This window comes from Tyto alba, unplaced genomic scaffold, assembly GCF_018691265.1.
Source record: "Tyto alba isolate M040663 unplaced genomic scaffold, T.alba_DEE_v4.0 Super-Scaffold_12, whole genome shotgun sequence".
In the NCBI taxonomy this organism is placed as follows: Eukaryota; Metazoa; Chordata; class Aves; order Strigiformes; family Tytonidae; genus Tyto; species Tyto alba.
Genome location: NW_024881274.1, coordinates 1,729,380 through 1,756,618, shown reverse-complemented (window position 1 = coordinate 1,756,618; position 27,239 = coordinate 1,729,380). Strand labels below are relative to the sequence as shown.

Genomic DNA, 27,239 nt, shown 5'->3' with positions numbered 1-27,239 from the left:
CGGCGGGGGGGCGGGGCCGGCGCTGGCCACCGCCTGTCAGTGAGCGGGGCGCCGCTGAGGAGGCCTGAGGGGCCGCGCCGGGTCGTGCCGCCGGGCCGGAGCGGTAGGTGCGGCCGCTCGGGGGGCCGGGATCTGGGGGGCGGTGTTCGGTCCGGGAACGCTGGAGGGCATCTGTCCCGCCGGGCCCGATGGAGCCCGCTGCCGGCCGCCGCTTCCGTGGCCGCCGCCGGGAGGAAGGGGTGAGGGAGCCCGCCGCTCGCTGCCCGGCCCCGGCGGGAGGGAGCCCGGTCCCGGCCGGAACCCGCCGCGGGGACAGCCCTGGCTGCCCGGGAGCGGCGGGGAGCTCTGAGCGGTTCCTAGCGACTAACGGGCCCCGACTGGCAGCCGCCCTCCCTCGCCCGCACACGCTGCCGGCAGCTCACAGAGCGCTGAGCCGCCCTCTCTGTGTGCTTTTTATTTTTTTTTTTTTTTAATTTTTATTTTAAAGCTTGGATGTCGCTTTTCTGCGCGGAGGCTCTGCTCCTCGGCTCCTGAGCTGCCCGGTTCCCCGCCAGCCGCGCCTGTCCCGGAGCACCCGCCGGCCGGAGGAGGTGAAGCCGCAGACTTTGCTGGGTGCCGCTCTCCGAAGCGACCCCCGGCCCTGGAGAGGGGAGGAGGAGGAGGCAGGCCTGAGATCAGCTAATCAAAATATACAACTGAATAAGATCTGAAGTTCGGTTAAACTGCCTGTCTGCTCACCTCTCACATCTAGCCGTAGCGCTTCTTTTTGAGATTACTTTTTTCTTCTTCTTTTTTCTGGCAAAAGGTTAAAATGCTTCTTTGCTGATTAATAAGTTGCTGCTGTGGTTGATCTCAGATGCTTCCTGTCTACTTCAATCGGTTACATTAGAAACATGTGTTCAGTGCTTCGCACATGTAAGAAGCAGCAATCGAAACTAGCATCCATAAACAACGTCTAAATTTCTTTTTTAACTGGCTTTCTGAACTCTTTTATGAGTAATAACTCGCACCTTCTTTGCTGTGACATTAGTGATAAGAATAATCAAATTGGGCTTTGAAATACGTGTCTGCAGTGTGCTGCTCTATTGCATTTTAACTAAGTTAAAATCTGTTATTGGCACAGCCACTAGATTCCTTTGGAATGAGTCATTTGCTATTAACTATTAAATTTTAACTGCTATAAGAGAGTGAATCTTTGTGTAGCATGCTGTGAAGAAGGAGTATAACAAACAAACACATAACAACCAAAAAACCTAAAGGTTTTGTGGGACCCTATGCAACATTGCTAGAGTTAATGAGCTTTGCCACTGTCTGTCCTGAATCTTATTTCAGTGTTATATGTGAGAAGGCAGAGCTGAGCTTTTGTTGTAACAATGATGTGGTGCCTAATTATTACTCTGGGTGCTAAGAGGATGGTGGCAAAGGTGACTGTGCTGTCTCTTTAACTTTTCTTCTGTGACTTTTGAAGTTTGCTGACAAGTGTCAGTTGAATCTGGTGGTGGAGACAGGGGGATAGAGGCCTGGAAGACAGAAATGTTTCCAAGTTCCAAGAAGAGCAGCTGACTCAGAGTAAAAGAGACCTGGGTTAGGAAAGGGCCTGGAGATGCTGGGGAAGGGAGATTGAGAGGATGTGTGGGGGAACAAGAAGGAGGTTTGTGAGGGCTAACCAGGTGGGAATTTAGTCTGTAGGAGACTAGGCTTTGCTCATCACAGTTTAGTGACATCGGGGCCCTGGGCCCTGAGGAATATGGACCTCCTCTTGTCTAAAAGGCAGTTCTCTCCTGCTGTTAATATGGCAGTCTGTCTCATGGGAGTTTGCTCAGCCTGGACAGTTAGCAACTACTGTCAGTTCATATTTCTACTCTATAGTATAAAATCATCATAACTGAATTCGCAGGACCAATCATAAGATTACATAGAAATGCTTCTGTCTATACTAAATTTAACTAAACTTTTGATTTTGCCTGGCATTTGAGACTTACTGCTTCCATATAGAATTACATGGCATTTTATAAATGTGATTGAAAATTTAAGCTGCAAAGCAATAGTAGTATCTGGTGAAACCTTGGTCCTGCCTGCTTGAGCAGAATTGATTTTAGTGTGTATTTGTGGTTGTTGTTGGAAGTTGTCCATTTAGGTGCTTTATTATTATATCGTTATAATTTAGGAAATAGCTTCATTCCACAAGTGGGTCTTAAAAATCAGGATGTCTTTAAGCAGTGTCCTGAAAACCTGTGTGAGAACAGCTAAGCCAGACTGGAAAGCAAAATCTTGTTAGGTTGATGTTTGTTCTGATGCTTTCTGTTACGCTTGTTTGCAAGGCAGTTTGGAAACAGCTGCTTCTTTGAATGAATGGGGTTGCAGTGATGTTTATAAACTCTGGGCAAATGGTGTTATTTCTGTCTTTGTTCAACAACATGAAAAGAATTATTAAGGGCTGAGTTTTACTCAGGCTTGTACTTGAGGAAGTGAAGATAGGTGTGTTTAGATACTTATAGAAATTTTGCTGATGGTTAAACCCAGTCAAATATTTTGCTACAGATTTTGTAACCAAACTATTGCAATATACTAGTGTCTGGCAGCTAAGGAGACAGTTGAAGCTCATTATCCTGATGTTTACAGTAAGCAACACAAATGGCTGAAACAGGATTTTGAAGTATTTACTATCAAACCACTTTAAAGAATATGTTTACATACTTATTATCATTTGTAACATAACTTACTCATGAACATAAGGCTGATAGTGAAATCCTTCAAACAGGCAGTTCCATGGTGGTTTAAGTAGAAGTTTAGCTTTACCCAGTGATCTTCAGGTAAAGCTGTGTGCTGCAGTATTTGACAATATATGGGAGACCAAGAGGAACCAGACAGGATTGTAAAGGAGCCCCTTGTGCAGATGAATGGATAACACTGGTTAGAGAAAAGGAGGTGATGGCTGTGAGCATCCTGGAATAGCAACTGGTGATCTGACTCACCAGTATTTTAATCAGTCAGGCATTCTATTTATTTTTACTTTGGAACTCTTAGATACACAAGGGAAGTCTTTTTTTCTCTTAAGCATGTTAACTTAAAATGGCATTAATTGTGTTTTAAGTCTGTGTTGAGTTCTACAACTTTTTTTTTTTTTTAAGTCCCTTCTGACACAAATTGAAACTTCTCCTTGCTGACAGCACTGAGCTTGTTTAAATAACTACCCCAGGCCCATGCTACAATAATATGCCTTAAACTGACATGGCTGAAAACGGAACTGTCTTAATTTCAGTTCCATCTGATATGTGGGTGGGCAGGGAAGCTCATCGATAGCATCCAGGCAGAGGAGGACAGTGGCGAGGAGGCAGGTATAAAGGGAAGTGGTGCCGGGGGTTTGAAGGGGTTGTACATATATCTACTCCTTGGGCCACAAACCAGATCTTTAGTGTGATTCATTTTTTTTTTTAGCTAGTGTCATCTCTTTTTTTTCCTTCGGTGAAATGCGGTTTTTGGCAAGGTTTGATGTCTATGTGATGATTTTCTAGCTAATACTTTGGATAGGTTCATTTGGCTGCAGACTGGGCATTTTCTTGAATACTTACTGACAGTTGTTAGGACTGGAAGGTCCCCAAAAGGTGTGTGCTCTTCTCACTTGACATTCCCTGCTCTAGTGATGCATAAACTCCTGGCTCTTCCCAGCTGTTGCTTTGTTGTAGTGGTCAGCAAAGCAACATTGCTAAAATGCTAGTTGTGTTGTTTTAATAAACCAGTGGCAGCTGCAAAAGAGAAGGCTAACCTAAGTTAATGCATTGTTCATAAAACTCTTCTCAGTAAGGAAGTGGGAAACCTCACTGAGACAACATGATTTTTTTTTCTTTTTTTTTTTCTTCAAACTAAATGTCAATGTGAAACTGCTGCTGAACATTCACAGTCAGACTAGAAGAAATATGCATACTTTGAAGCTGACTTATCAAGTCTTATGTATATTTTAAAGCTCTTTCCCAAGCCTTTTTTAACCAAATCTATGGGCTGCTTCGCAAAATACTAACTGAAATTCTCCAAAAAGCCATTGGAAAGGGAGATTTGACCCAGGCAGACCAAGCGGGATTCTATATTATGGTGTGCTGGTGAGGTATTTGCATTACTTTATTTCTAGCTATGAGTCTCTCTTACTATGTATATAGAAACTTTGTGAAACACAGAAGTGTTCTTTTAAGGTCCCTGCCACAAATGGCTTCCAGTTGAGATGGAAGAGCTGAAGAGGCACTTGTTTAGAGAAGGGTGGAGGGAGGAGGTTTTAAAGGAGCAGAAAGCACATGGTTCTCTCTTTTATATTAATAATATTTGAGTGTCTCCTTAATTCTGACTCCCTACAAGTCTCAGATGACCTTATCCAGTATCTTAGTTTCACACCTGAGCCCAGACATTATTTGAGAGAGGAGTTGCCACTGCCATCGGACCAGTGCCTCCACAGCACAACTGATACTGTGTTTGGCTTTCATTCTGTAAAAACACACTTTCTTTTTTACAGCAACGAGAACTAACATTAGTTAACCAGAAGTGAGTGTAAAACCTTAGTGAAGATAAGGAACAAGTAGTCTTTAACGCTGCTAGCAGAAGCCCATTGTGGGTTAGGAGTGTAGTATTCACTTTTATCTACTGCATCATTAGCCGACTTCCCCTTTCTTCCTTGAAAATAATGAGCCCAGACACACATCTACAGAAGGAAGAAAGTCGGGGATATTGAAATCAAGAATTACAGATGAATTTGAGTGAGCTGGGTGAGGGAGAGAAGGTTTTGAAGACCAGAGAAGCGTTCTGGGGTATGAAGCAACCACCCTTCAGCTCAATATCCTGAAGCTCCTCATATTGCACATACATAACTTATGTCTGTACAGGAAGCTGTGCTCATCCTGGAGCGGTGGCAAGTAAATAGGCAGCCGAAACCGCAGCTCCAGTGTGTCTCATGTGGGTAAATCCTGTTCTTAGTGGTCTTGCTGTGGAACCCGAGGTACCCAGTTACTGCTCCCAAAGCTGCCTTTTATCTAGAGCTTCCCTGAGAAGGGCGGTGCGTGGGGCCTGGGCCTGAGAGACCCAGTGCCTCTGTCCAAATTAACGGGGTTTACGAATGCTTTGGGCCTCTCTGGATTGCCGCCCCCTCCAAGTGCACAGGGATTAGTCTGGCCTGCTCAATTCTGAATATGTAGCCTCAAGAGAAGTTATGCTTCAAAAAATTATTTAAAAGTTCTGATTATTTTTTTTTAAATCACAACTTCTGCCAACTAACTTTTGTTGTATGTGCCATAAAAATAATTGTGGTTTTGATTCTTATAAGGACCTGAAAACTGTGCAGCAACAGTTAAACTGGGCAGGGCTTGCAGCTTCTGTGCCTACACAGCCTTGTAGACCTGAGTCACACATTAAACTGTCTGAGCTCTGGCTGCTGCTGTGTTAGAGGACGTTGCTTACAATAGCTACCTCTTGGGTTTTTTTTAGTCGGCAAGTGAGGTATGTGCTTTGTTGACTTTAATCTCGGTAATGTTTCCTTGTTATTCTTCTCCATTTCAGAGGGCAACAAGGACTTGCAATTTTGCTTCTCCCCTCCCTCTGTTGTCTTTTAACTAAGCTGAGGAGTGACTTGCAGAATTACGTATTTTTTGGCGATGGGTTGGGATGGGTTTGCGCTGCAGACCTTGAAGGTCCTTGAAGGTGAGGGGAGGGCAAGGAGAGACAGAGTTAATGCAAATCAGGAGAGAGTGAGTCTAAAAATAGCTCTGAACTTGTCAGTTTGGTCACTGGTGGCTTGAGTTAGTCATCTGGCAGGCTCTCTTTCTACTGCTCCAAGGGATTATTTTACAGCACTGAGATTTGACATAATTTCTGTAGAGGAGAGGGAGCAAGCCGGGCGTAATGAGTGGGATACTGTCATCAGCACTTCTTTTGCACAGCAGCTGTTCTCTGTTTAGCCACTGAATGTGGTCATTGTTGACTCTCCTTGTATACCTGCCAGGTTGTTAGGTGACTCATTTACACATCACACCAAGGTTCATGCACTTGGCTCCCCAATGGCTCCCTTCCCCTTTCCTTGGTGGTCCCTTAGGCACAAAGCACCCACTAGTTCTGTCATTTTCCTGACTGATCCCTGTGTTGCCAGGAGCCTGCTAGAGTAAATGTCCTGTTGCCCCAGGCAGCTGTTCAAGGCAGGGAAAAAAGAAAAGAAAAAAGGAAAAGAAAATCCATGGTGCAGATTTAAACTGATGAGCCTCAAAAATGTGCTCCTGTAATAGTTCTGAGATCTTGTTTTTACTGGCCTCCGTTCAAATGTCCCTCCTTGTCTTATCTTGGGTTTGTGGTACTTAACACCTGTATGTGTTTGCTAAGGTTTCTGAATTTTCATGGGTTGCTTAATGATGGAAATGTTAATTTTAAGATTTTGCACTTGATCTGTGAGAGGACTGTCACGAGGAAGTGACCTCTACAATTAAGGGGCAATAGAGCATATTCTGGTTTGAAAGAAAACAACTGTTTTAACTTTTCCGGAATCCAAGGTGAGGAGATCAGGGGCTAAACTAAAGCCATACTTCCTGTGGGCTCGTGTTCCATGTGGTTTCAGGGAACTCCTAACTCTTCATCTTCCTGATTTTCACCCCACAATATACCCCTGTCCTGTCCCGCAGTGCCTTGCATCCATGCTTCTTCATGCTTCTCCCTTTCCACCCCTGGCTCCCTTCCACCTCCCTCTGCGCTGCCAATTGGCCAAGATTTGGCATGTGCTGGGACTTGTTTGGAGCTCCGTTTACGCTAACTGGTCAGCTAGCAGCCCGTGCTGATTGACTCGCCAGCTGCTGCCAAGCGGAGGGGATCGTCTTTTCCAGCACCATCACTGTCCTCCAACACCAACTTGAATTAATCCGATACACCATAACAGCTCTACTTTTGTGGTCTTGACTAAGAATTTCAAAAGTTATTGGCTGTTAAGGGGAAGGAAGGGGGAGCAAAGGAGGAGTTATGGGTGGGCAGGCTGATTGCCTAGTCTTGTTTCATTGGAAGGAAAAATGAGAAATGGATTTGAGGGTGACTGAGTACAAGGAACAAAGCAATTAGCAGGATTTTATGGCTGTTTTATGTGGTGTGAGAGCACAATGTAGTTTCTCCGAGGTGTACTCTAGGAGAAAATCTTTCATATCTTCTCTTTTTTTCTTTTTTTTTTTTTTCTTTTTTATGTGTGAATATTCTTCCTGTTTAGTGATATGAAAGTTCCCTCTTCTATATGGTTTCATTGTTTGTATTCGTGCTAATGGAATATACCAAGAAATAAATTTCCCTTGGAAACCTGTGTGGTCTCATATTTTTAGTACTGAGAATGGCATTGATAATTCAGCTCTTCAGTGGTACAACTCAGGGATGGAGAGCTGGCAGTCTGGGGTTCTTTTCTGGTTCCATGCGCAAAGATTGGGTAGGACCTTGAATTGGTTTAAATTATTTAGTAATCTGGTACCTTCAGCGGCCTCCTGTTTCTCATGAACTTGAAGCTGCTTCTGCCTGTGAAGTATTTTGACAAGTGTTTTGCTTTGGTTTTTTGTTCTTACTCAGTGACTCTCTGAACCTGTGAAATGGCAGTGATGGGAATTACGTGCCAAGGAGCTCCTGATCCAGCCGTCAAGCATAAGAAGGAGCTCACAGCTACCAATGGGCTGAATGAGACAGTGAGTGAAAAGCAGAGCAGTGTTTGCAAAGTAGAAGATTCAAAGAAGGTCATCTTTCACAGTCAGTGGAAAATCCTGAATGATGTAATCACCAAAGGAACAGCAAAGGAAGAAACAGAAGGAGGCTGTGCATCAATTTCTATTATTGCCCAAGCAGAATGTAAGTAGCAGGGCAGTCTGCTCTTCATTGAGAAAAAGGAATGTGTGATGCAGTATGAGACTTCACTGGCTTTGCACTCCTGGAGAGCTGAGATGAAATCTATTTGTAATCCCGAGTGGGGTGCAGTTGAGTTAGTGACACATCCCAGTCTCTGTTTAGGAAGCTCATGAAATCTCCGAATAATGTGGCAGCATCCACTGAATAAAGCATAAATAACAGAACAGCATGTGGCCATTGCACCTAGCTGCTTTAACAAAAATCTGTGTCCTGCTGGGTCATCTGTTCTTGGCTGACTTCTGAAAGGTGTTTTAAAAGAGGAGGGGAAAGAGAAGAAAATCAAAATAAAGCTGTTGGGAGGAAAAGAGCTGGGGGATCAGGAGATCGCTGTTCTGGGAAGCTGTATAATGCTGGGGGAGGAAGAACATAGTGTGGGTGATATGGCACAACTGTTTGGTGATTTGTCTGGATCAGTGGTTTAACAAGTTGGTAGAGCTGTTTCTTAGTCCAGTTGATACTAGAAAGGACTGCTTGATACTGAAGACATGTGATGATCCTGTTTTCTTTCACACAGGTGAAAACAGTCAGGAATTCAGCCCCACTTTATCAGAGAGATCCTTTATTGCTCATAGTAAGCGTTACAGGTGAGAGACCTTGCAACATGAATACCCACCTTCACTGTTGTGTGTGCTGACTTATTCCAAATCACTCCAGCTCTGTGTGCTTCCAGTATTTTTTCCAAAAATACTCCTGTTTGAAATAGCTTTTCTGTCTGAGGCTCAGGAAATGTCTTTCCCCAAACATCTTGCTCAAAACCCTTTTGTGTTAGGAGAAAACATAAGTTTTAGCACAGACCACTTGAAACACCTTGCATTGTCTTCTTGTCAGCAGCTGCTGATTTACTGGCCCTTGTAGTCTTCTGACTCTATTTCTGAGTTGTCAAATTTGTTTTGAAGTGACTAAGTAATTTTTGGAGGTTCATGGGCTTGAAGGAGAAGGATCCGAGGGAAAATTTTCAGTCTTTTTTTACCTGGACCGTTCTGATGCTTTTGAAACCATATTACACTACCCTCTTTGAAAAGTTGTGGGAAACTTAGGCTGCTGCTAGAAGTAGTCCTGAGAAAAAGGAACCATTTTGTTTCTGGGGAGGATGAACAAAAGGGGATGAGAGAAGAACCTTTGCTTAGTGACAGCATCAGCAAGAGAAATAGAGTTGTGAAGAGAAGATGAAAGTGGTAAAGGGAGAGTGACGTTGCAGTGGAAAAATGGAGGCCTGGGACTTGCTTTTCTAAAATCATCTGGGAGTGAGCCACTTTTTCTTTATGAAGAATATGTGCCTTAGTGGGGCACATACTGGAGCTTTATTAAGCAGCTCCAGCACTCTGAAGTGGGTGACTGGGATACAGAATTGGGTGCTGCCTGTTTTCTGGCAGCTTTGAGACACTGATTCTGGCCTTGTGAGGTATACGGTTTGACAGTGCCCACTGACTTTATGACATTGTCCCTTGAACCAACTGAAGAAATGCAGAGTGAACCATTACGTACGGTGTTTATGTGGAATGCACGCCAGCTGTATGTTCAGGTTCAAGGCAATGTGATAATGGCATCACCTAGAACTCTACTTACTGGATCTTTCAGCACTCAGTGGTGCACTGAAACAGAAGGAAAAGATGGAGAGAGGAAAGCTGGCTGTGAAAGTAAAGGCAGATGCATATATCGTAATTGTTCTGTTGGTTCAGAACAATTATGATTTCTTCATTTGAAGACCAAATATTCCATTTTCTCCTAAAACTGGATTTTAAAAAAATTTAACTACTATGATTGGTATTGAATAACTGCAAGCTATTGTTTCTCTTGAGAGTTGCATCTATTTGTACAGACCCCCAGTTGGTTTGCTGGCTGGTGCTGGTTTGTATACGTATATGTTCCTAGAAATCATATTGTAGTATTGAGCTTTACATGCCAGAACACTGTAGCTTTTTGAAGCTGTTTTGTTTAAGTGCACTTAGTCATTTATTTTCTTTGGTGCAAAGCTCATTTTTCTTTCAAATAGAACAGACGTTTATATTATGAGCACTTCTATTAATTTTAACAATTTTTAAAAATAGATTGCATTTATATGTAATGTGTGTTCACTATAAGTCATAGGCACAAACTGTCTCAAAACAACCTGGAGACATTCAGTGCTTTTCCTGCTGCTTTGCTATTTAGCCTTGCTGTTCCTTGCAGAATTTGCAAATATTGGGAGACTTAATTCTTTGTTTTCCCCCACCCCCACCCCATATTTATTTCTTATAATGCCAGATATGCTACTGTGCCTTTATTGAAATTACAAATGTTATATCTTAGAAGGCAAGAAGTTATGTTGTCATGCTCTATTCCTTAAATCTCAGAAGGCAGAATTGCTAATTCTCATTCTTGTTCTGTGGGTCATAATTGTTAACTGGAGGTGTGCTTTCACCGTCAGATCTAAGAGACTTCATGCATTTTGGTTTCCAATAGCCGGTCAGACAGTCTTGATCAAATCCCTAACAATGTGGCCCATGCAACGGAGGGGAAGATGGCACCTACCTGTTGGAGAGGGAGGCATCGTGGTAAGACGAAAAAGAAACGTCACAAGAAAAGATCCAAACTGAAAATACAAACAGTGGCTGCTGGCAAACGAGGTCCCAGAACTCCAGAACAAGAGAGCTGCACTCCAATTCCCGTCCAGGTGAGAATCCTTAAGCTTTCCTTTTGCACTGTTGGGACCCCTGCAAACTCCTAACAATTCTTGGTTGAATTTGGGGTAGCTGTATTGAGGTTTGTGCTCAGTGCTTTTGTTTTGTTTTATTTTCTAGGAGGATGAATCACACCAAAATATTCTTTACAGAAACAATTTTTGGGTTTCAGAATTTAACAAGGACTTGGTCTATGATCCGCTGCCATTCGAAAAACCTGAGAAAGTTCTGTCCACGGGTAAACTCCATTCACCAAGGAGCCAATACAAAACAGAACTGCACAAGTTGATAAGCCCTATTCAGTGCCTTAATCATGTTTGGAAACGGCACTATCAGAGGGACAGTGTTCCACAGCCTGAAACTCTCCATCCTTTTCCCTACAACATAATACCCCCTCATTTCCCACATCTGGACAGTCCTCTCCATGCCATGAAACAAAATCCTCTCGAGACGTACTTCCATGGTGATCTCAACTATCACGACAGTGAGCATCGCTTATCTGGCCTAAACTTTGAATATAATTTCCCCAAATGCATCAACCAGTCCATGAAAAACAGTTCGGACAAGATTTCTGTGGAAGAATACTTGGTAGATGCCTTGAAGGGGAGTGTGAGTCTGGGTGAGCCACAAAATTTAGCCAGCCTAGCCAAGACGTGGAGAGGAGGTGGTCTGGACCCGAAGGAACAATTTCATGAAGCAGATGAAAATGAAGGCGTGCTACTTAATGAGGTGATCTTCTGACCCTATGCACTAGTGCCGTGGAAGGAAGTTTCTTCTGGGCTGCAGAAGAGACCATTGCATCCATGTGCTAGCTTCTGTAACAAGACTGCATTTTCTGATTGGCTCTTGATATGGTTGAAGACTGACAGTTAAAGATGCGGTTTTGTCTTTTGAAGGATATAAAGCCTTGTCTTAATTTGTTCCCTCATTCACAAAATAGGCACGCTTGTCCAAGAGAAGTGTTTCTGTGCTTAGTCAGTCTTCAAACCTGTCTTCTCTGTTTGTCTGTGAAAGAACCCAGTCCATTCAGGTGAACAGCCTACAGTTTTATTGGCTACAGATGACCTGAACTCTGCCACAGACAGAAACCAGGGCTGTGTAGATTGTGACGGTGCAGAAAGCATGTCTGCTGCCTCTGGTAGGAGGCCAACAACTCGCCCCTTGTCCCTTGCCAAACGCAGGGCTTGGGCACAGAAAATACGTGTAGATCTTGGAGGCATGATTCATTTCTTCTGAATTCAATTCTCTCTTGCCACCTTGAACTCCTCCTAGAGGACTATTCTCTGGAATTAGTGTGACCCTGTCAGTATTGCTGGTGGAGTTCAGGGTTACCTGCCTGAATATGTTTACACTCAGACCTAAGGCAGTCTCAGTCTGCTGGCTGTAAAAAAGGTTTAGCTTATACATAGATGTCTACATTTAGTCACATGAATCTTGGTTTTTTTTTTTTGTATGATGTAGCTTCATAGTTATGTCCTGTGTGTAAAGGGAATAGCTTGGATCCCCAAAGCTGTCCAAATACTGGTGGCCTTTCTTTACAGCAATATGGGGCACTCATTTAGATCAAACAGAGCCCACAGAAATCAAGGAGGTCCTACCATATTGTTTCATCTCAAGCCCGTGACAGAAGTAATTTTGTACGGGGATTTTTAGAGAGGTGCAGCAATATCTGTCATTGTGCTTTTTCTGAAAATGTTGGTCTCTGTCTGTGGAGCTCAACAGTTAAGTGTTTCTTTCCATGCTTCATCTTGTTTTCTGATTTTTAACTTCCAGAAACTAAAGCCAGTGGATTATGAGTACCGAGAAGAGGTTCATTGGACGAAGTGTCACGGTTCTTTGGGCATTGGCTCTTTTGGAGAAGTATACAAAATAGAGGACAAACAGACGGGATTTCAGTGTGCTGCCAAAAAGGTAATTATGCGTGAGAGAGGAGGGGTTTCCTGACACAAGAAGGTATATGAAGAAAAAGCCTTCTCCTTCCAGCTACCATGGACTGTAGGTACCTTATTGTACAGTCACAGTGAAATGCTGCTGTGGTTATATCCAAGGAAAAACTTCAAGGTGATGGCATGGAGAGAAGAAACAGACAGAGAACCTGTATGTGCACAGGGGGTCAAGCTTAGCAGACAGAAATAGGTTCATTTGGCCTTCAAAGTGTGCTACAAGGGATCTTGGGTTTTGTGCTGAGACAGACCAAGAGAGTGGAGATTTCAGAAAGACTGCAAGTGTATTCCTAGTGACAGCAGGGGAGAAACAGCTCTGGGAGTTGTCTGCTTATCTAACTGTTCTCATCTTAAAACACGTCTAGTGTAAATGGTGACATGGCAGGTGTTTCTCTGTTGAAAAAGGAATAAAGTAGGAAAGAAATAAGGCAGTTGGTAGGCACTTAAAACAGAGAAAGCTTTCATCTGTTCGTTGAGTGTCATGCAGTACTGGCATGTTGTAATGAGGTGATTCTGTCACAGATGCGGCAATGGATGTGTATTTGTCCAGAAGTTGGCATAATAATCTATTGTACACCAAGATACGACATTGTCATTCAATGTCTGAAGTGTGTGGAATATAACATGAGTCAGGGTATTGATCTGTAGGCAGCCATGGGGGGGGCCTCCAAGGTGAAGGCACAGTGATAATGGAAGTAGTTGATGAGAATGTAAACTATTTTGTTTGAACTTAACACTTGAATAGTTTCATCACCTCTGTGAACTGATGTTTCTCACATTACTCCCAATAGAAAATGTCAACAAGTGTGTGGGAAGCGTTTGTCTTGAGTACTAATATATCATATGAAAAAGAATTGGAACTTGCATTTTTCAATTTAAAAAGTTTGCTTTTTCTTGTTTACATTGATCTCAACTTGATGTATTGCCTGTGGAAAGATGTAAGAGGCAAGACTAAGCCAGTTTATCCAGTTTTTTAACCATTTCATTTGTCAGCTGTATAGAAGCAAACATATTTAAAACATGTAGAAAATTATTTCCTATTCTTTATCTTCACATTTTAGATGTGGTATTTTGTGGCAATGTGACCAGCTTGTTTTCTGAGAGTGTGTAGCTACTTAAATTTATTATCTGTTTTGCAAATACACAATTTTAGGAGAAATACCTGTTACTAGTGGGGTATATTTTTGGGACGAAGGAGTGGTAGTGCTGAAAAGAAAGATGTGAGAGTAGGAGAAACTGAAGTCTCTCAAAATACAATTTTTTTTTTTTTCCTAATTACTGGAGGATTTCAAAGGATACTTCTGTAGATCAGAAATACATCATTTCAGACTAAACTCTTAAACCAGTGAGTTCTAATATGCAAGTTAAACACTTAACTATGCTATATTTCATTTTATATCATTATCTGTCTGGAATTACTGCTGCCTGCATGTGTTAGGGGACTACCTGACCTTCTTTCACCATACTTGATGTTGTAAGCACCTATTCTCCAAATTCTTGAGATTAAAGAAAATTAGCTATAGCTGGATTGCTGACAGTGAAGAAATATGATGCATCCTTTTCCCACCAGAATCTTAATGACTCACGTTTTCCTTCCGGTCTTAGGCAAATTCTTGTTTCATTTTGTTTGGCTGAACTTAGTGAATAGTTTTTCTTTAACCAATTTTTCTGTGCTGGTTGAGTATCACCTAAAAAGGTGATCACTCACTGCTTGAGTCCATATTTCATATTCCCTCCTGTTTTGGGGGAGTTTTATTTTTGCCAAGTACTGCACCATCCTTAGATTCTTTTTTTCTTCTTTCATGAAAGCAGAATGCTTAGATTATCAGTATTAGCTTTTTAACTGAGACAGAAATTACCATCCCCCTGAGGGTTGCCAGTACTCACTCATAAGGCAGAGGTATTGCAACTTAGCATCTTTTTTGACAAATCTTAATTTTACTCTGACACTGAGGATTTCGGGACTCTCTTTGCTCTTGTTCAGAATCGTTCTGAGTGTTCCCACTTCTTGCTGTACCCACTGATTTCTGTTAATGAAGGTTATGCTTGTGCCTCTGCTGTTAAACAGTGCAGGACACTCTGACCCAAGGATCAGGGAGGGATGATTCTGTCAGAATGCATCACAAAATTTGTTCAGCGCCTCTTTGTTTCTCTAGGTACAGGTTGAACACTTCCGTGCAGAGGAGTTAACGACGTGTGCTGCAATAACAAGTCCTAAAGTTGTCCCCTTGTATGGAGCTGTGAAGGAAGGACCTTGGGTGACCATCTTCATGAAGCTGATGGAGGGTGAGAAAGGACCAACCACAAAGGCAGCACCATTGTAACTGTTGAATGCAGTGGACATTGATCTCTTCTTCCTCCTGCCCCAATTTTAAATCTGTTAATTCTTGGGTGTATCTAGAGTGTTCCTAGCATTAATTCCTGAGCGGGTTGGGGTAGGTATGTGTAACCCCTGCTGGTGGGTAGCAGTGGTCTTTCTTGGGGGGTATTGTTTCCAGTCCTGCCTCACTCCAGTTCCAGATGTATATCTCTTGAGCAGCAGCTGCAAATTCTCACTGAAACACACAGCTGGTGCTGTTTTTGCTTTCATGTTTATTCGCATGGCACCACGTAAGACACATTGTACTGGAACAGGGGATACTGTACCAGCAAACCTAGTTGCTTCTATTGCCTAATGCTCCCTTTTTCCAGCCAGGACTGTGGAAAACACAGCCTGTGAAGGATCAAGCTGGTGATCAGTAGCTCCTAGAAGTGTCTGATATATCACAGAGCAGTTGCTTTTGATAAAGCAACACCATTAAACTGACACCAGGCAAAAGGCTTCGTGAAAGAGGCGACTTTCTGTGGGCAGTAAGAGCTCTTGGAAAAAACAAAAGGAGCAGACCCCTGTGTGGACAATAAGGGCTGTCAGACCTCATTTCCTCATCAGAAACAATGAGGAACGTTGATGATGCTGGGAAGAATTTAAAGATAAGCTAACACAGACTCCCTGGATTCCTTTCTAGGTGGCTCACTGGGTCAGCTAATTAAACAGAGTGGCTGTCTGCCAGAGGACAGAGCCCTCAGTTATTTGGGCCAGGCGTTAGAGGGCTTGGAATATCTTCATGCTCAAAACATTCTCCATGGAGATGTAAAAGGTAGGATGGTACTTAAGGTACCTTGTTCTTCCCTTTTTTTTCCAAGAGATGAACTGCTTGGAGATTAAGTTACTGAGTGGCAAAAGGTTATTTACTAGATTTTCAGCTCTACATTTAAGATTAATGCTGATCTTCACTCTAAACAGCTGGGCATATCATATCTGTCACCTCTTGCTTTCTTTCTGTCATCTGGTGGGCCTGACAGGCTGTTTGCCCTGGCTGCCCCACTGCTGGGGCAGAAGAATCTCCAGGGCAGATAACTGGTAGCTTGTAAGTAGAGGTAATTCTAGATATGTACTTGCTTAAGCTGGTGACGCTCTGTAGGAGTAATAGACCTTTGTTTAGGCTCAAAATACTGTAGTTCTGTGGGCTTTTGAGGTTTTTTTCCACCTTGGTGACGATAAGACAAAGGAGACCGACTAATTAAAAACTTCTCATTGCCAGCGGAAAATGTGCTCTTGTCTGATGATGGAAGCAGGGCTCTTCTGTGTGACTTTGGTCACTCTGCTCACCTTCATCCGGATGGCCTGGGAAAGTGCTTGGTCACAGGTAAGGATTTCCTGCTGTGATTCTAAAGAATTGCCCTACTGACTCATTCTTTCTTTTTGAACATTTACATATGGCTAATTTGCAAGCAACTGTATTTTCCGGTCTTATCATTGCTCATAGTGTTGCGTTATTGATATTACTGTGATGTATCCCACTGACAGCTAAAATGAACTTAAGGTTGGAAGGTGGACCTTACCTCCCAGCCTAGAAATCCGTTGTATTTTTTTAAGATTACGTCAGCATACTACAGTCAGTGTTTTGCCCTTCAAGAAACCACATCACGACTTAAAAATCTAACTCTTGACTTGTCAGGTAACCTCACTGAACAGCTGGGGAAGAATCCTCACCACCACCAAAGCAAAATTTCTCACTGACTTTTGGGCAGTTAAACTTTACAGTGCTTTTTAACACAGCTGTTGAAAGAGAAGGATATGTTTTATACTGCTGAGCTCTCCAATGGAGGGTCATGTTTTGCCTCCCAGATTTGCTGGAAAAGGGGAGCTTAATACCTTTTCTATGTATAAGGGATGAGACTAATAAGGAGATGTAGCCTTTGAACAGTTTATAAGAGCACCTGATGCGGATTTTTGGGTTAAGGTGACTTGTTTCTCACTTTAACTGAAAAGACAAGGAGGCTGCCTTTAGGCTTCTCAGCAGTTGCATTGGAACAATTTTCTAGTTTACATGCAGTGAGTTTTCATTTGAATGGTTTTAGGGAACTATGTGCCTGGCACAGAGACTCATATGGCTCCGGAGGTGGTCATGGGAAAGCGTTGTGACTCCAAAGTGGATGTCTGGAGCAGTTGCTGTATGATGCTGCATATGCTTAATGGGTGCCACCCTTGGACCCAGTATTACAATCACCCGCTCTGTCTAAAGGTAAGCAACCCAGTGTATCTCCAGTAAAAGGTACGTAAGCCTGCAAAATCTCATTATACCTGGCTAGAGAGCAGTCATTTCAGGGAGGCTGCCTGAGAGCCAGCTGGGCATCTAAGATGATGCCAACCTTGCTTTGGAAGCTGATAATTTCTTACGCCTCTTAGACGACTGTGTATTACACATGCTACGGCTGTTTCTTTTGTATCCTGCTTATGACTTGGGTGCGACTTTTTAGCCATTCAGCTGTAATAGAATTACTGCTCAGGTCTCATTTAATTCTGTCATTTCAGTTGGAAGCACTCTCAGGGTGGGAAGAACCTTTCTGAAATCAAATGAAGCCTCTCTGGTCTAACCTCTTTCACTTCCTGTTTGTTACACAGATAGCTAAAGAGCCACCTCCTCTGAGGGAAATTCCACCTTCCTGCAACCCTCTCACTGCTGAGATTATTAAAATGGGTCTGGAGAAAGAGCCTGTTCAGAGAGCATCTGCGTCTGAACTGAAAAATAAGACCAGTGTCGCACTTGAAGAAGGTAGAAATGTCCTGTCTCTAAAGCTTATCATCTGCACTGGTAAAGTGGCCAGTTGCTAGTTATGTCAGAGCAATCCTATGGGAAATAGCAGTATGTTTTACTGTTCAATATATCATTTGCACAGGCCTCAACATTGATGTATATTTTGGGGTGGATAGCTTTTGCCTGCAGCTGGGTGTTTCTCACCCAAATTAAAATTTCCTGTGTGCTATCACATGTTCTTTCTTCCTTCTCTGCTTGAAGCAGATAATGTTTTGCTTTATGTGGGTTTATTAAGGTGTGGGCTGTGGCTGGGCTTATATTCAGCTGAAGTATCAACTGCATCTAGTGAGCTAGAGCCTGGTATGCAGCAAAACTGAAAGCAGAGGCTTATTGCATCCTGAACTGTAACATGTACTTGTGGTCCAGTCTTGCCTCTAAGACTGTCCTTAAAGTATTTCAACTTAATCCTGCTGAAAGGTTCTGTAATACAGCAAGAATTTTTAGAGGTGATCTGGTTTTGTCTTTTGAAGAAGCTGGGCATTTTACATCAAGATACAGTTCAGAAACTCTTCTTGTGAAGGAAGATGTTTACCTCTCTTTTTCTTATTTGTTAATGTTTGTGTGCATTTTGTTTTTGTAGTGGGAGGTGTGACAAGCCCCTGGAAAGGCGAATACAGAGAGCCTAGACGTTTGTCTTTGAACAAGGAAAACAATCCACAAACATCCCTGTCCCCCACAGTGAGCCCAGTTTCTGAGAATGGTTCTGACCCACAGTTGGCAGTTAGAGTTTCTTGTGCAAGCCCAGTCCTACCACCACCATCTCTGGAGCAAACAGAGGAGGTCGAGGGAACCCCTTGGAACGTGTGCAAGGAGTTATCTGAAACCTGGGATCCTCCACCTCTCTCCTCAACTCCTCTCCCCCTGAAGAGCTGCAGCCATGTGGAGAGAGCAACAACCATTTCAGAACAAGAGCTTCAGCAGCTGGAAATAGGTAAGCAATGTGCTATGTAGGGAATTTAGCTTTTTGCTTGACAGCATGATAAAAATACAGCTGCTTTCTTTTGGCCTCTTGGCAGTTATTTCTGGTTTTTGAGCTTGGATGTCATTTTGTTCATAGTTCCTCTCTCATTACACAAATTGCTCAGTCTTCCTTTAAATTACTGAAACTAATAGTTCTCAACCAATTTAAAATGCCACAAAGGTAGTGGTCAGGATTTCCTTCCACTCTCTGAACAATGGAGTGAACTTCTGAGAGGTGCAGGAATCTCTCAAAAACCAGCCAGTTTGACTTGTGCTTGTGTGCACCACATAAACAGTGTCTGCAATTCCAACTTCATCTGACATTTTAGGTTTTCAACCATAATTCTTTTAATAAAGCGGTAAGCCTATTGGATGGGAGATGTCAAGTGAAGCAGTATAGTTAAAATCAATCTGCAGTTGTTTTATTCTGGGCATTGGAAAGCCTGTAGCCACCAGCCAGTGAATTTGATTACCAGCAGCAATCCAGAATTTGAAAACCAGCAGTAAGTTCAGTGTCAAAATCAGTGAAGTGCTAGTCCAGCTCCATTGCCTCGGTTTAACACAACTTTTCACTTTTTTTATTTCATATTTGCTACCCTTTGTAAATGAATTGAAAACTTCAAGCAAGGAAAAACATGTCTTAAAGTGTAACTGTTGTCACAGAACTGAGGAATGGTGTTTTAGGGGTTGCTGGGGGTCAGCTTTCTTCTCGAATGGCTTTGGATCTTCAGCAACCTTGTAAGGTCTGGATATTATCAGGGCAAGTTACTGCAAGTGTACATAAGGTTGACCTTTCTCTGGGTATAATATGGATGGATCTAGAGTGAAGACTGATAGGTGACATAACAGGCAAGAACTGGGAATTTCTGGGTGCTAATCCTGTCTCTGGCATTTTGCATGTCATTGCACGATTCATCTGTCCTTTCTGGCTCAGTTTCCCTGCTTTCACAGTGGTGGCTGCAGCCTCTACTTAGCAGAGGATTTGTGTGTCATGTTTTGCAGATGCTAATGATAATGCTGAAGAAACTTTGGGTATTGATTGCAGTAACTGATTAGAGTAGGGAAGCATGAAAGAAAACACTGGAAATGTCCTCCTTCTCTTTCCTTTTGCTTGCAGAACTGTTTTTGAACAGCCTTTCACAGCCTTACTCGCTGGAAGAGCAAGAACAAATGCTTTCATGTCTCAGCATTGACAGCCCGTTTGTGTCTGATGCCAGTGAGAAGGTGAGTATAAATGGGCAACCACCTCAGGGAAACTGGGAGCTGCGACCAGTGGACCTCTGGAGTTTCACACGTTTGCTGGTGCTTTTTGACACCCAGTTTGGTGGAGAGTACATTGGGAAGAAATCTTTGTTCTTGGGCAGTGGGATATTTAGGATTGTAGTTGTTCTTTAGTTTACTGCCCAGCATGGATCCCCACCTCCCAGTTGCTCTCCTGTACTGTATACTCGCGGTAAGCATCAAGAGTGCAAATATGGAAAGTCTCAGTGGCCTTGACCCCCTCTCTGCAGAAGAGAGAAACTGAACAAGCAGTGGTGAGTGTAGGAGCTCCAACCAAGTCGGACTAAATAGCCGTGCAGCTCAGGGTCTTCTTCCTGGCAATGGCCACGCAAGGGATGTTTAGAGAAAGACCAGAAGAATAGGGCAGAAGAGAGACCCCAATCTTAGATACTCATTCCTAGCCTGTGGGTCTGATCTCCATGAACTTCTTTAGACCCATTCATACTAATGACTTACATAGCCTAGTCACTTAAATACTAAGTTTAGTTAATTTTTGTTTGCTCTATCTCTGGTGTTCTTAAGGTAGGGAATACCAATGAGAAACACAAAATAAGCCTTGCTGAACCAGGGAAGGACATAAGCCCTTCAGTCATTGTTTTCAAAGACACAGAGTCCAAAATTGTGTAGCCTGCCATCTACAGGAGTAATTTCTGAATGTGATCATCTTTGTTTCCTATTTCTGTTCCTCGTCTCAGCCTTCTCATGCTTTCTGAGAAGGATTGAGCAGAGTTCTGTGCAGTAGTTCAGCTGTTGACACAGTATGGTGTGCGGTGTGGGATGTGACTGTTGGTTTTTTGTTTTGTTTCGAGTTTTTTTTTTCCCTTAATACCTAACCCTAACATTTCATTTGACTTTTGACTGGTACTTACCACTATATTGATGTTGTCAGATTGACCTTCTATGACTCTAAGATAGTATAGACTTTTCCAAGCAGTACAGCAATGTAGGGTCTCTAGTTGTTTATGTAGTTAACTGTTTTTCCTCTATGGTACTTGTCACCCACTGATGCTAGGATTTTATCTGATGCTTTATTCTCCTGTCACTCAGTATGATAAAACCATCTTTTCTCATCCAGCTCTTCAGCTGATTATTGATTTGCCTACTGAGAATATCTTATTATGTCTGCAAACTGTTGCATTGCTATTCCTTCCCCTTTCTAGATGGCAGGTAAATGTTGACTAACTCAAGACCCAGCCTTAGATCCCTGTGGATCTCTACTTCCTTCTTCCTGAGATTATTTTAATGTTTATCTCATGCAAGCTCATTTTATTTAAGAGTCTTTGACAAGCTTTTGCTTACTGCTGCAGAACTCCATGAAGGCTTCTCATAGCTTGAGGGACACTATGAGCTCTGGTATTCATTCCTGGAACAGCCAGGCGGATGGACAGAGCTTCAGTTGGAACAACCTGCTGAACCGCAGTCGGCACACAGACACTCCCAGCTATTTCAACGGTGAGTCTGAATTTCTGAAGTTGGGATAAATGGTCAGGTATGATTTTCTCAGTATCTAGAGGGTCTGGGATATGGAGTCTTCGAGCTCTTCTTATCCTTCTGTTGCTGTGTCAGCATAGACCTTCCTAAAAGCACACGGGCTGTCAAGAGGCCAAGTCTGGCCCAGGCAGAGATGGGCGGAAGGCACGCCAGTCTGTGTAGTCTGCTAAAAGCCAGAGAAGTTGCTGAACACACAGAGTGTGGTTCAGCTTTGCCTTGCTTCCTACAACTGCCATGTGCAAGAATGCATGCTTTATAACCATAAATGTCTACAAAGTAATTTTGAGGGCATGTTGTGCAAATCAGTACATCTCTTCAGCTGCTTTCTTGCTAAATCCAGCTCTGCTCTGTGAGTCATTGTTGTCTTCAGCAAGCCTCCATGCTCAGCGAAAGACCTACATAAATTAAACGCTTAATGACAAAAACGAGTTGTTCTGATGTATGTGCCTTGCTAGTCAATTTTTCTGTGAGGTTGTAATGCCTACAGCAGAAGTTAATGACTTCTCTTGCGCATTTCAGGAGTAAAAATCCAGATCCAGTTGCTAAGTGGAGAAAATTTACACATCAGGGATTTCCACAGGACAAAGGTGGGAGACATTGCCACTGGGATAAGCAGCCAGGTGAGACACAGCATTTTGTCTGAGAAGGAATTTCTAACATTTTGCAGCCTCATAATGCCTTGAAACCAGTGACCCAGAAGTCCCTTCGAGGATCCTAATGACACATTTAGTAACATAACTGCAGTGCTGCTGTTGTGAGTGTGATACCAGAAGATGTTTTCTGAATCATAAGCCATTGCTAATTGTCATAGGGACCATAGAGATCTCCATCTTAGAAAGTACCTGTGCTGCAGCTTAAAAATCCTTCTCTATGACTATAAAGATAAATTCTTTCCCCTGTCCCTAAAGAATAATCACTGTATGACTTTTTCATCAAGAGCAGTAATGTCAGCTAAGGGAAACGGGCTGTGTTTGGGTGTGATGCTGCAAACTTGTTAGGTTGGAGGAGATCTTGGTAGACTTCAGTGAACCTCACTGTGGGCCTTTGGCAGTCCCTGAAGGAAACTCCTGAGTGTCTGAGGGACTGTGACTCAGCTGAGTATAAAACGTGGTGATCATCTCTAAACAAAGAGGTTGCAGAAGCCCAGAAAATGTTTTAGTGGTGTTGGTTCTCTTCAGCGTACTTTATGCTCTTGGACATCACAAAGCAAAATACCACTAGCCTGCAGAGGAATTCAGAGTGCCCGAACTTAGGCAGTTCAGGAACCAACAGCAATGGTCAAAAACTTGGGTGAGGCAGTTCAGCAGCAGGGTGAGTGCTACCTAGTCCAGTTTGAGACATTTTCTTACAAGAGGAGGTTAGGATGTTCCTGCCAAGCACAAGCCTCTCTCCAGACCTGGGTTGGGAAGCTATTTGCTGGGTTTGATAGAGGGATGTTATGTTCTGAAAGAGACTTGAAGTGCCGCTTAGATCTGTTCTGCTTCACAGGTACCAGTCCCTGCTTTCAGTCTCGTTACTAAAGAAGGCCAGCCAGTTCACTACGACATGGAGGTCCCCGACTCTGGGATTGAGCTGCAGTGCACCCTCGCGCCTGACTGCAGTGTCAGCTGGACATGGCGAGTCAAGCACGGCCAGCTGGAGAACAGGCCATGAAGCCATTCCTGTTTTGGAGGTTTTTACCTCGTTGAAAGAAGGAATTGCAAAAGCTTCCAACCACCCCTGCCATGGAGCACCAAGTGCAGTTGCTGGTGTTTTGTGCTGAAGTAGGATAGCGGTTCAGCAGCTCACTGCTCTCGGGCCTCACTTCTGCTGTCTGTTCTGATCCAGTTCCAAGACGTCCTGAGCTTAGACGTTCCCCAGAACAGTGGGAATTACTTGTTTTGGGTGTGAGTGTTAGGTTGAGCTTGAGAATGGTAGGTGGAAATTCCTGCTTTTCAGAGGAATGCGATTGTGCTTTTCAGGAGAATAGGAGGGTTGAATGAGAACTCCTGTTGCTCAGCCTCCAAGGTGAAGCCGGTAGTTGCTGGGTTTGCCTAAAGGAGAAGGTTGGGTATCTTCAGTGCAGCTGTGGTTGGTTGTGCCAAGGGGAGCTGGCTAACTTCCTTCTAGTTGGAGGAAAAACTTAACGTTTCTGTAGGCTTTGGGTAGCATCATCTCTACCTCAAGTCTTTTGCATGGGGAAAATGACAGCAGTAACTAGCTGGGTTCTTGGTTTCACCTCCCACCCTTCCCCGCAGACGCTTCCTTCTTGAATCAGAAAAGATCTTTGTTCCCAGAAAGAGCTTTGCTTGCAGCTCTAATCTTCAGGTCTCCTCCCCGATTCAGGAGCTGGTGCTGCTGCCAGCGCTGGCTGGCAGGTAGGGCAGGAGGAGAGCATGGTATTCCTTGGTGGGCAGGGTGAAGGGGTTGTATTCCTCCCTCCTGTTTCCACCGCTGCGAACTGTTCCATCCAGGCAGCTCCCCCTCGGAGGGGAGAGGGCCAGCAGCTCAGTCACCTCAGACAAGGTCTGAATTTTGCTGCAGTGTTTGTAAAAACTCTCACTCGCAGCTATCCATCCGGCCGGCCGCTTGCCCCTCCGCTGGAGGCCAGTGCCCCAGTTCTGCCTGGTGTGTTAGCTCAGCCTGTCTTCACCTGCACTTAGACTGGCACGAGGCTTCGTCCTGCTCCCCTTACGTCAAAATGTGTTAACGGAGTGGGATGGGCAGCTGGGCCTGGAATGCCTTAAGCTTTGAACTTTTTTTTACTGATTTGTGAGTTGTTCGGAGTATACTGAAATGGGTCAAATTCAGGTGGGCAGGTTGTTCGATAACCCAGAACAAAACCAGAGGGAGGTGTAAGCGATGAGTGTACTTGTTCAGGACTCGCAGTCCTTGCGTGCCTGGGAATCCCGGTCGCTCGGTGGTGTGCTGCGGTACCTGCAGGGGCCTCTGAGCAGGGGCCTTCTGCATCCAGGCTGAATCGTGAAACAGCTCCCAAAAAGCAAAGTCGGCCCTGCTAGATCCACGCCGGTTCTGGGGGACACAACGGGGAATGTTGGCAGTTTTCTGAAGTGAAGTTCACTTAGAAAATATCTGGGAAAAGTTGTACTCCAGGCCTCCCTTGTTGAGGACCAGTGCTCCTTAAGCAAATGATGCTCTTTCCCTTTGGTCTCCCAGAACATCATCTGGTTTTGATACTCCAGGCAGTGACGAACCTATTCAGAAAACTGAAGTTGTGATGTAATAAAAAAGTGGAACTCTGGAAGAAAAATTAAGCCTGTCACCACTATGGGTATAATTTTTATAGCACTTTTTGTTCTAAAGCACTTAATATGTTGTCCAAAATAGACACTTAATTATATCTGAAATGCCACATTAAGAGTCTTTTTAGTAAACAATTAACACATTACGCACATGTCTTCCAGGAAGGAGTGGGGGGAGTGGGTAGGTTGGCTTGATTTCTTTTTTCAGATGCCATAAACCGCTAAGGATTGTAAGCTCTGGAGCAGGAGTGATTAAAATGCCTCTCCAGGGTTCCCAGGAGCTCCCAAGCCTGTGTTCAGTGCACCAACCAAACTCCCCACGCCTGGCACCCTTCCTGGGCTTCCTCTGAGGTGGGGAGGAGAAAAACCTGTTGGTTGTTTCTAAGAAGAGTCTGTTGGTGATGTGTCAGTATGACACATCACTGTTGGTGATGTGTCAATACGAAAGCATGGTCTGTTCCCTTCCCAAAGGCTGCATCTCGTGGCTTTCACTGTTGTCTGCAAAATGCTTCGATGTATAGGTGTACGGTTTTGTACATTGGTGTTAGACTCAAGTTCTGCCGAGCAGTAGGGCAGGATGCAGCAGCCCTCTGTTTACAGGACTTCTGAGCTTTACACTTCATCTATAGCATTAACGTTAATCTCAGGCCACCTACGCGAAGGGGTGAAAGGCAGTAAACCCTTGTGAACCCAGCATGTCTTTGTTGGGTAGATGGAGATGTCCGTGTTCTCCTGTACTCTCACACCAGCATTAGCCAGTATCTCCATCCTGTTTGTTTTGTCCAAAGCCTTCAGTCCTATTTTGCTGCCATCTCAAGTGAGAAAGTGAGGCTGCAGATTTCCACCTAGCAAACCTTGTAGGAGGCAGCCGGCCAGACAAGCAGGCTGTGGCCTCAGCAGTCCCTGCCAGCTGGGAAAAGACGCTCCAGTTAATCCCACAAACCATTGGTGCTTTCTTACGGTCCTGAAGTGTGGTTCTCCTCTCAGGAGTACCTCCAGGGTTTTTGTGTTTTTGCTACCTACCAACTTGGGCTCTGCTCAACTCCGTCCTGCTGCCAGGATGGTGTCCCCTTAATTTGACTGTTCGTTTTTTTGTCTGTGACAGTCATAAAAAGTCCAGCTTCCAGATCGAGGCCAAATGTGCAATACTGACAGAAAAAACTCAGGAAAGGTTTTTGCTATTCACATTAAAATTTGGCTGAAACTATAACATAACTAGTCTTTAGGACAGAACCCCAGTTCAGGATAGGGAAGACAAATAGCACTAGGAGTGATAAAAACAGATGGCTTTTGTCATGTAGCTCCTTCTGAAAGTGTTGGCAAAGCAATATGAAGCTGATAATCTCTTTGGGATGGGCTGTACTGGCGTGGGTGAAGGCGATGGAATGACTAGCTTGTATTGAACGAATGACACTTTATAAAACTGTGATTTCTTGAAATTAACATTTTTGACCTGCATTTTCACAGGGAAAAAAAAAAAATAAAGCTGGAAAAAAAGATTCTTCATTCTCATTGCTCGTGGTTTGTTATGTTGCCCCAGAGAAAAGACAGTGGTGCTGAATAAGATGTTTTTCAAGAAGGAAAGCCTGGTCTGATTAAACTCTGCTGTATATTACCCTTGTTTTGGGGGGATGCAGGGAGAAATCATTTCTGGGTATGAAGAGGCAGCAATAACTTGGATGGACCTAAGCACAGGGTTTGCTAAATACACTGGCATCTCTTTCTATTTCCAAGTCGATCGTCCCTTTCCCTCCTCCTCTCCCATTGCAGGCCGGGAGATTTGCTGTCCTGGGAGCTGCTGAGTCTTCTCCTTGCTAGTGCAAAGTGGGTCTGGGATCCAGAGGCAGCGGGTTCGGCAGGCAGAGCTGTGGAGCTTCGCCCACGCCTTGCAGCAAGTGCTTCTGCTCGCCGGTGCTGCAGGAGCCGTTTGCCTCCACGTCGCTGGCGCGTTTGTCACATCGGCGCGGCGGGCTGGGGGTGCGCCGGGAGCAGCGCCAGGGCGCGCCGGGGGTCAGGGGTCTCAAAACATAAACCCCAAACTGAAGTTGAGAAGCAGGCGTGGCTACTGTGCACCCCCGTTTGTACCGCAAGCACGGAAGTCAGGTCAGTTGTCCACAAAAAAAAAAAAAAAAAAGACAAAGTGGGTGTTTTGTCACTAGACCTGCCCGTGCAGGTACGGATCAGCTTTGGGGAGCGCTGGGCTGCCTCTCTGCGCCCAGCCCCGCTGAGTTGCGGTGTAAAAGGGCCTGTGTGGGGCCTTTGCCCCCAGCCCTGTGCTGGGCCCAGGCTCCCCCCAGCCCGGGGCTGCGGAGGGCAGGAGCTGCGGGCTCCTCGCCCAGACGGGGCTGTGCTGGGGCCGGGGCCTGGCAGCCCTCTCCTCGGGGACACTTGTGCAGTGAGAGGTGGGACTGCTCCTTGGGACAGCCACACATCCTGGCTCTTCCCTCCTGTTGCCCCGTGGCACTCCTATCTGACCTGTTCTCACCCATTAGATCACCTCTGCCTGGAGGCTGCCAGTCCTGGAAGGAGCTGCCTTGAAGTTACCCTATTTCCAGCTGCAGCCATGGGCAAGTCTGAAATACACCTTCCACCTAAAAATGTTCAGAAGAGCACGGTCACAGCTCCTGGCAG

General features: G+C 44.2%; 1 protein-coding gene across 3 annotated transcripts; it reads left to right on the top strand.

Annotated features, from left to right (window-relative positions):
* MAP3K14 (mitogen-activated protein kinase kinase kinase 14) lies at positions 1-26,110 on the top strand. 3 transcript variants are annotated; one of them, XM_042787423.1, is made up of 17 exons: positions 1-103; positions 488-590; positions 7,564-7,836; positions 8,408-8,477; positions 10,336-10,546; positions 10,674-11,282; positions 12,327-12,464; positions 14,653-14,782; positions 15,502-15,633; positions 16,078-16,182; positions 16,898-17,061; positions 17,442-17,592; positions 18,215-18,565; positions 19,712-19,818; positions 21,183-21,327; positions 21,886-21,986; positions 22,855-26,110. In XM_042787423.1, the coding sequence occupies exons 3-17, from the start codon at positions 7,584-7,586 to the stop codon at positions 23,017-23,019; spliced, it is 2,832 nt and encodes a 943-aa protein (XP_042643357.1). In that variant the 5' UTR covers positions 1-103; positions 488-590; positions 7,564-7,583; the 3' UTR covers positions 23,020-26,110. The 3 variants fall into 3 exon arrangements, with proteins under 3 accessions (XP_042643357.1, XP_042643358.1, XP_042643356.1); XM_042787422.1 differs by having other exon boundaries at positions 53-107; XM_042787424.1 differs by lacking the exon at positions 488-590 and having other exon boundaries at positions 12-103.
* The last annotated feature ends 1,129 nt before the right edge of the window (positions 26,111-27,239 follow it).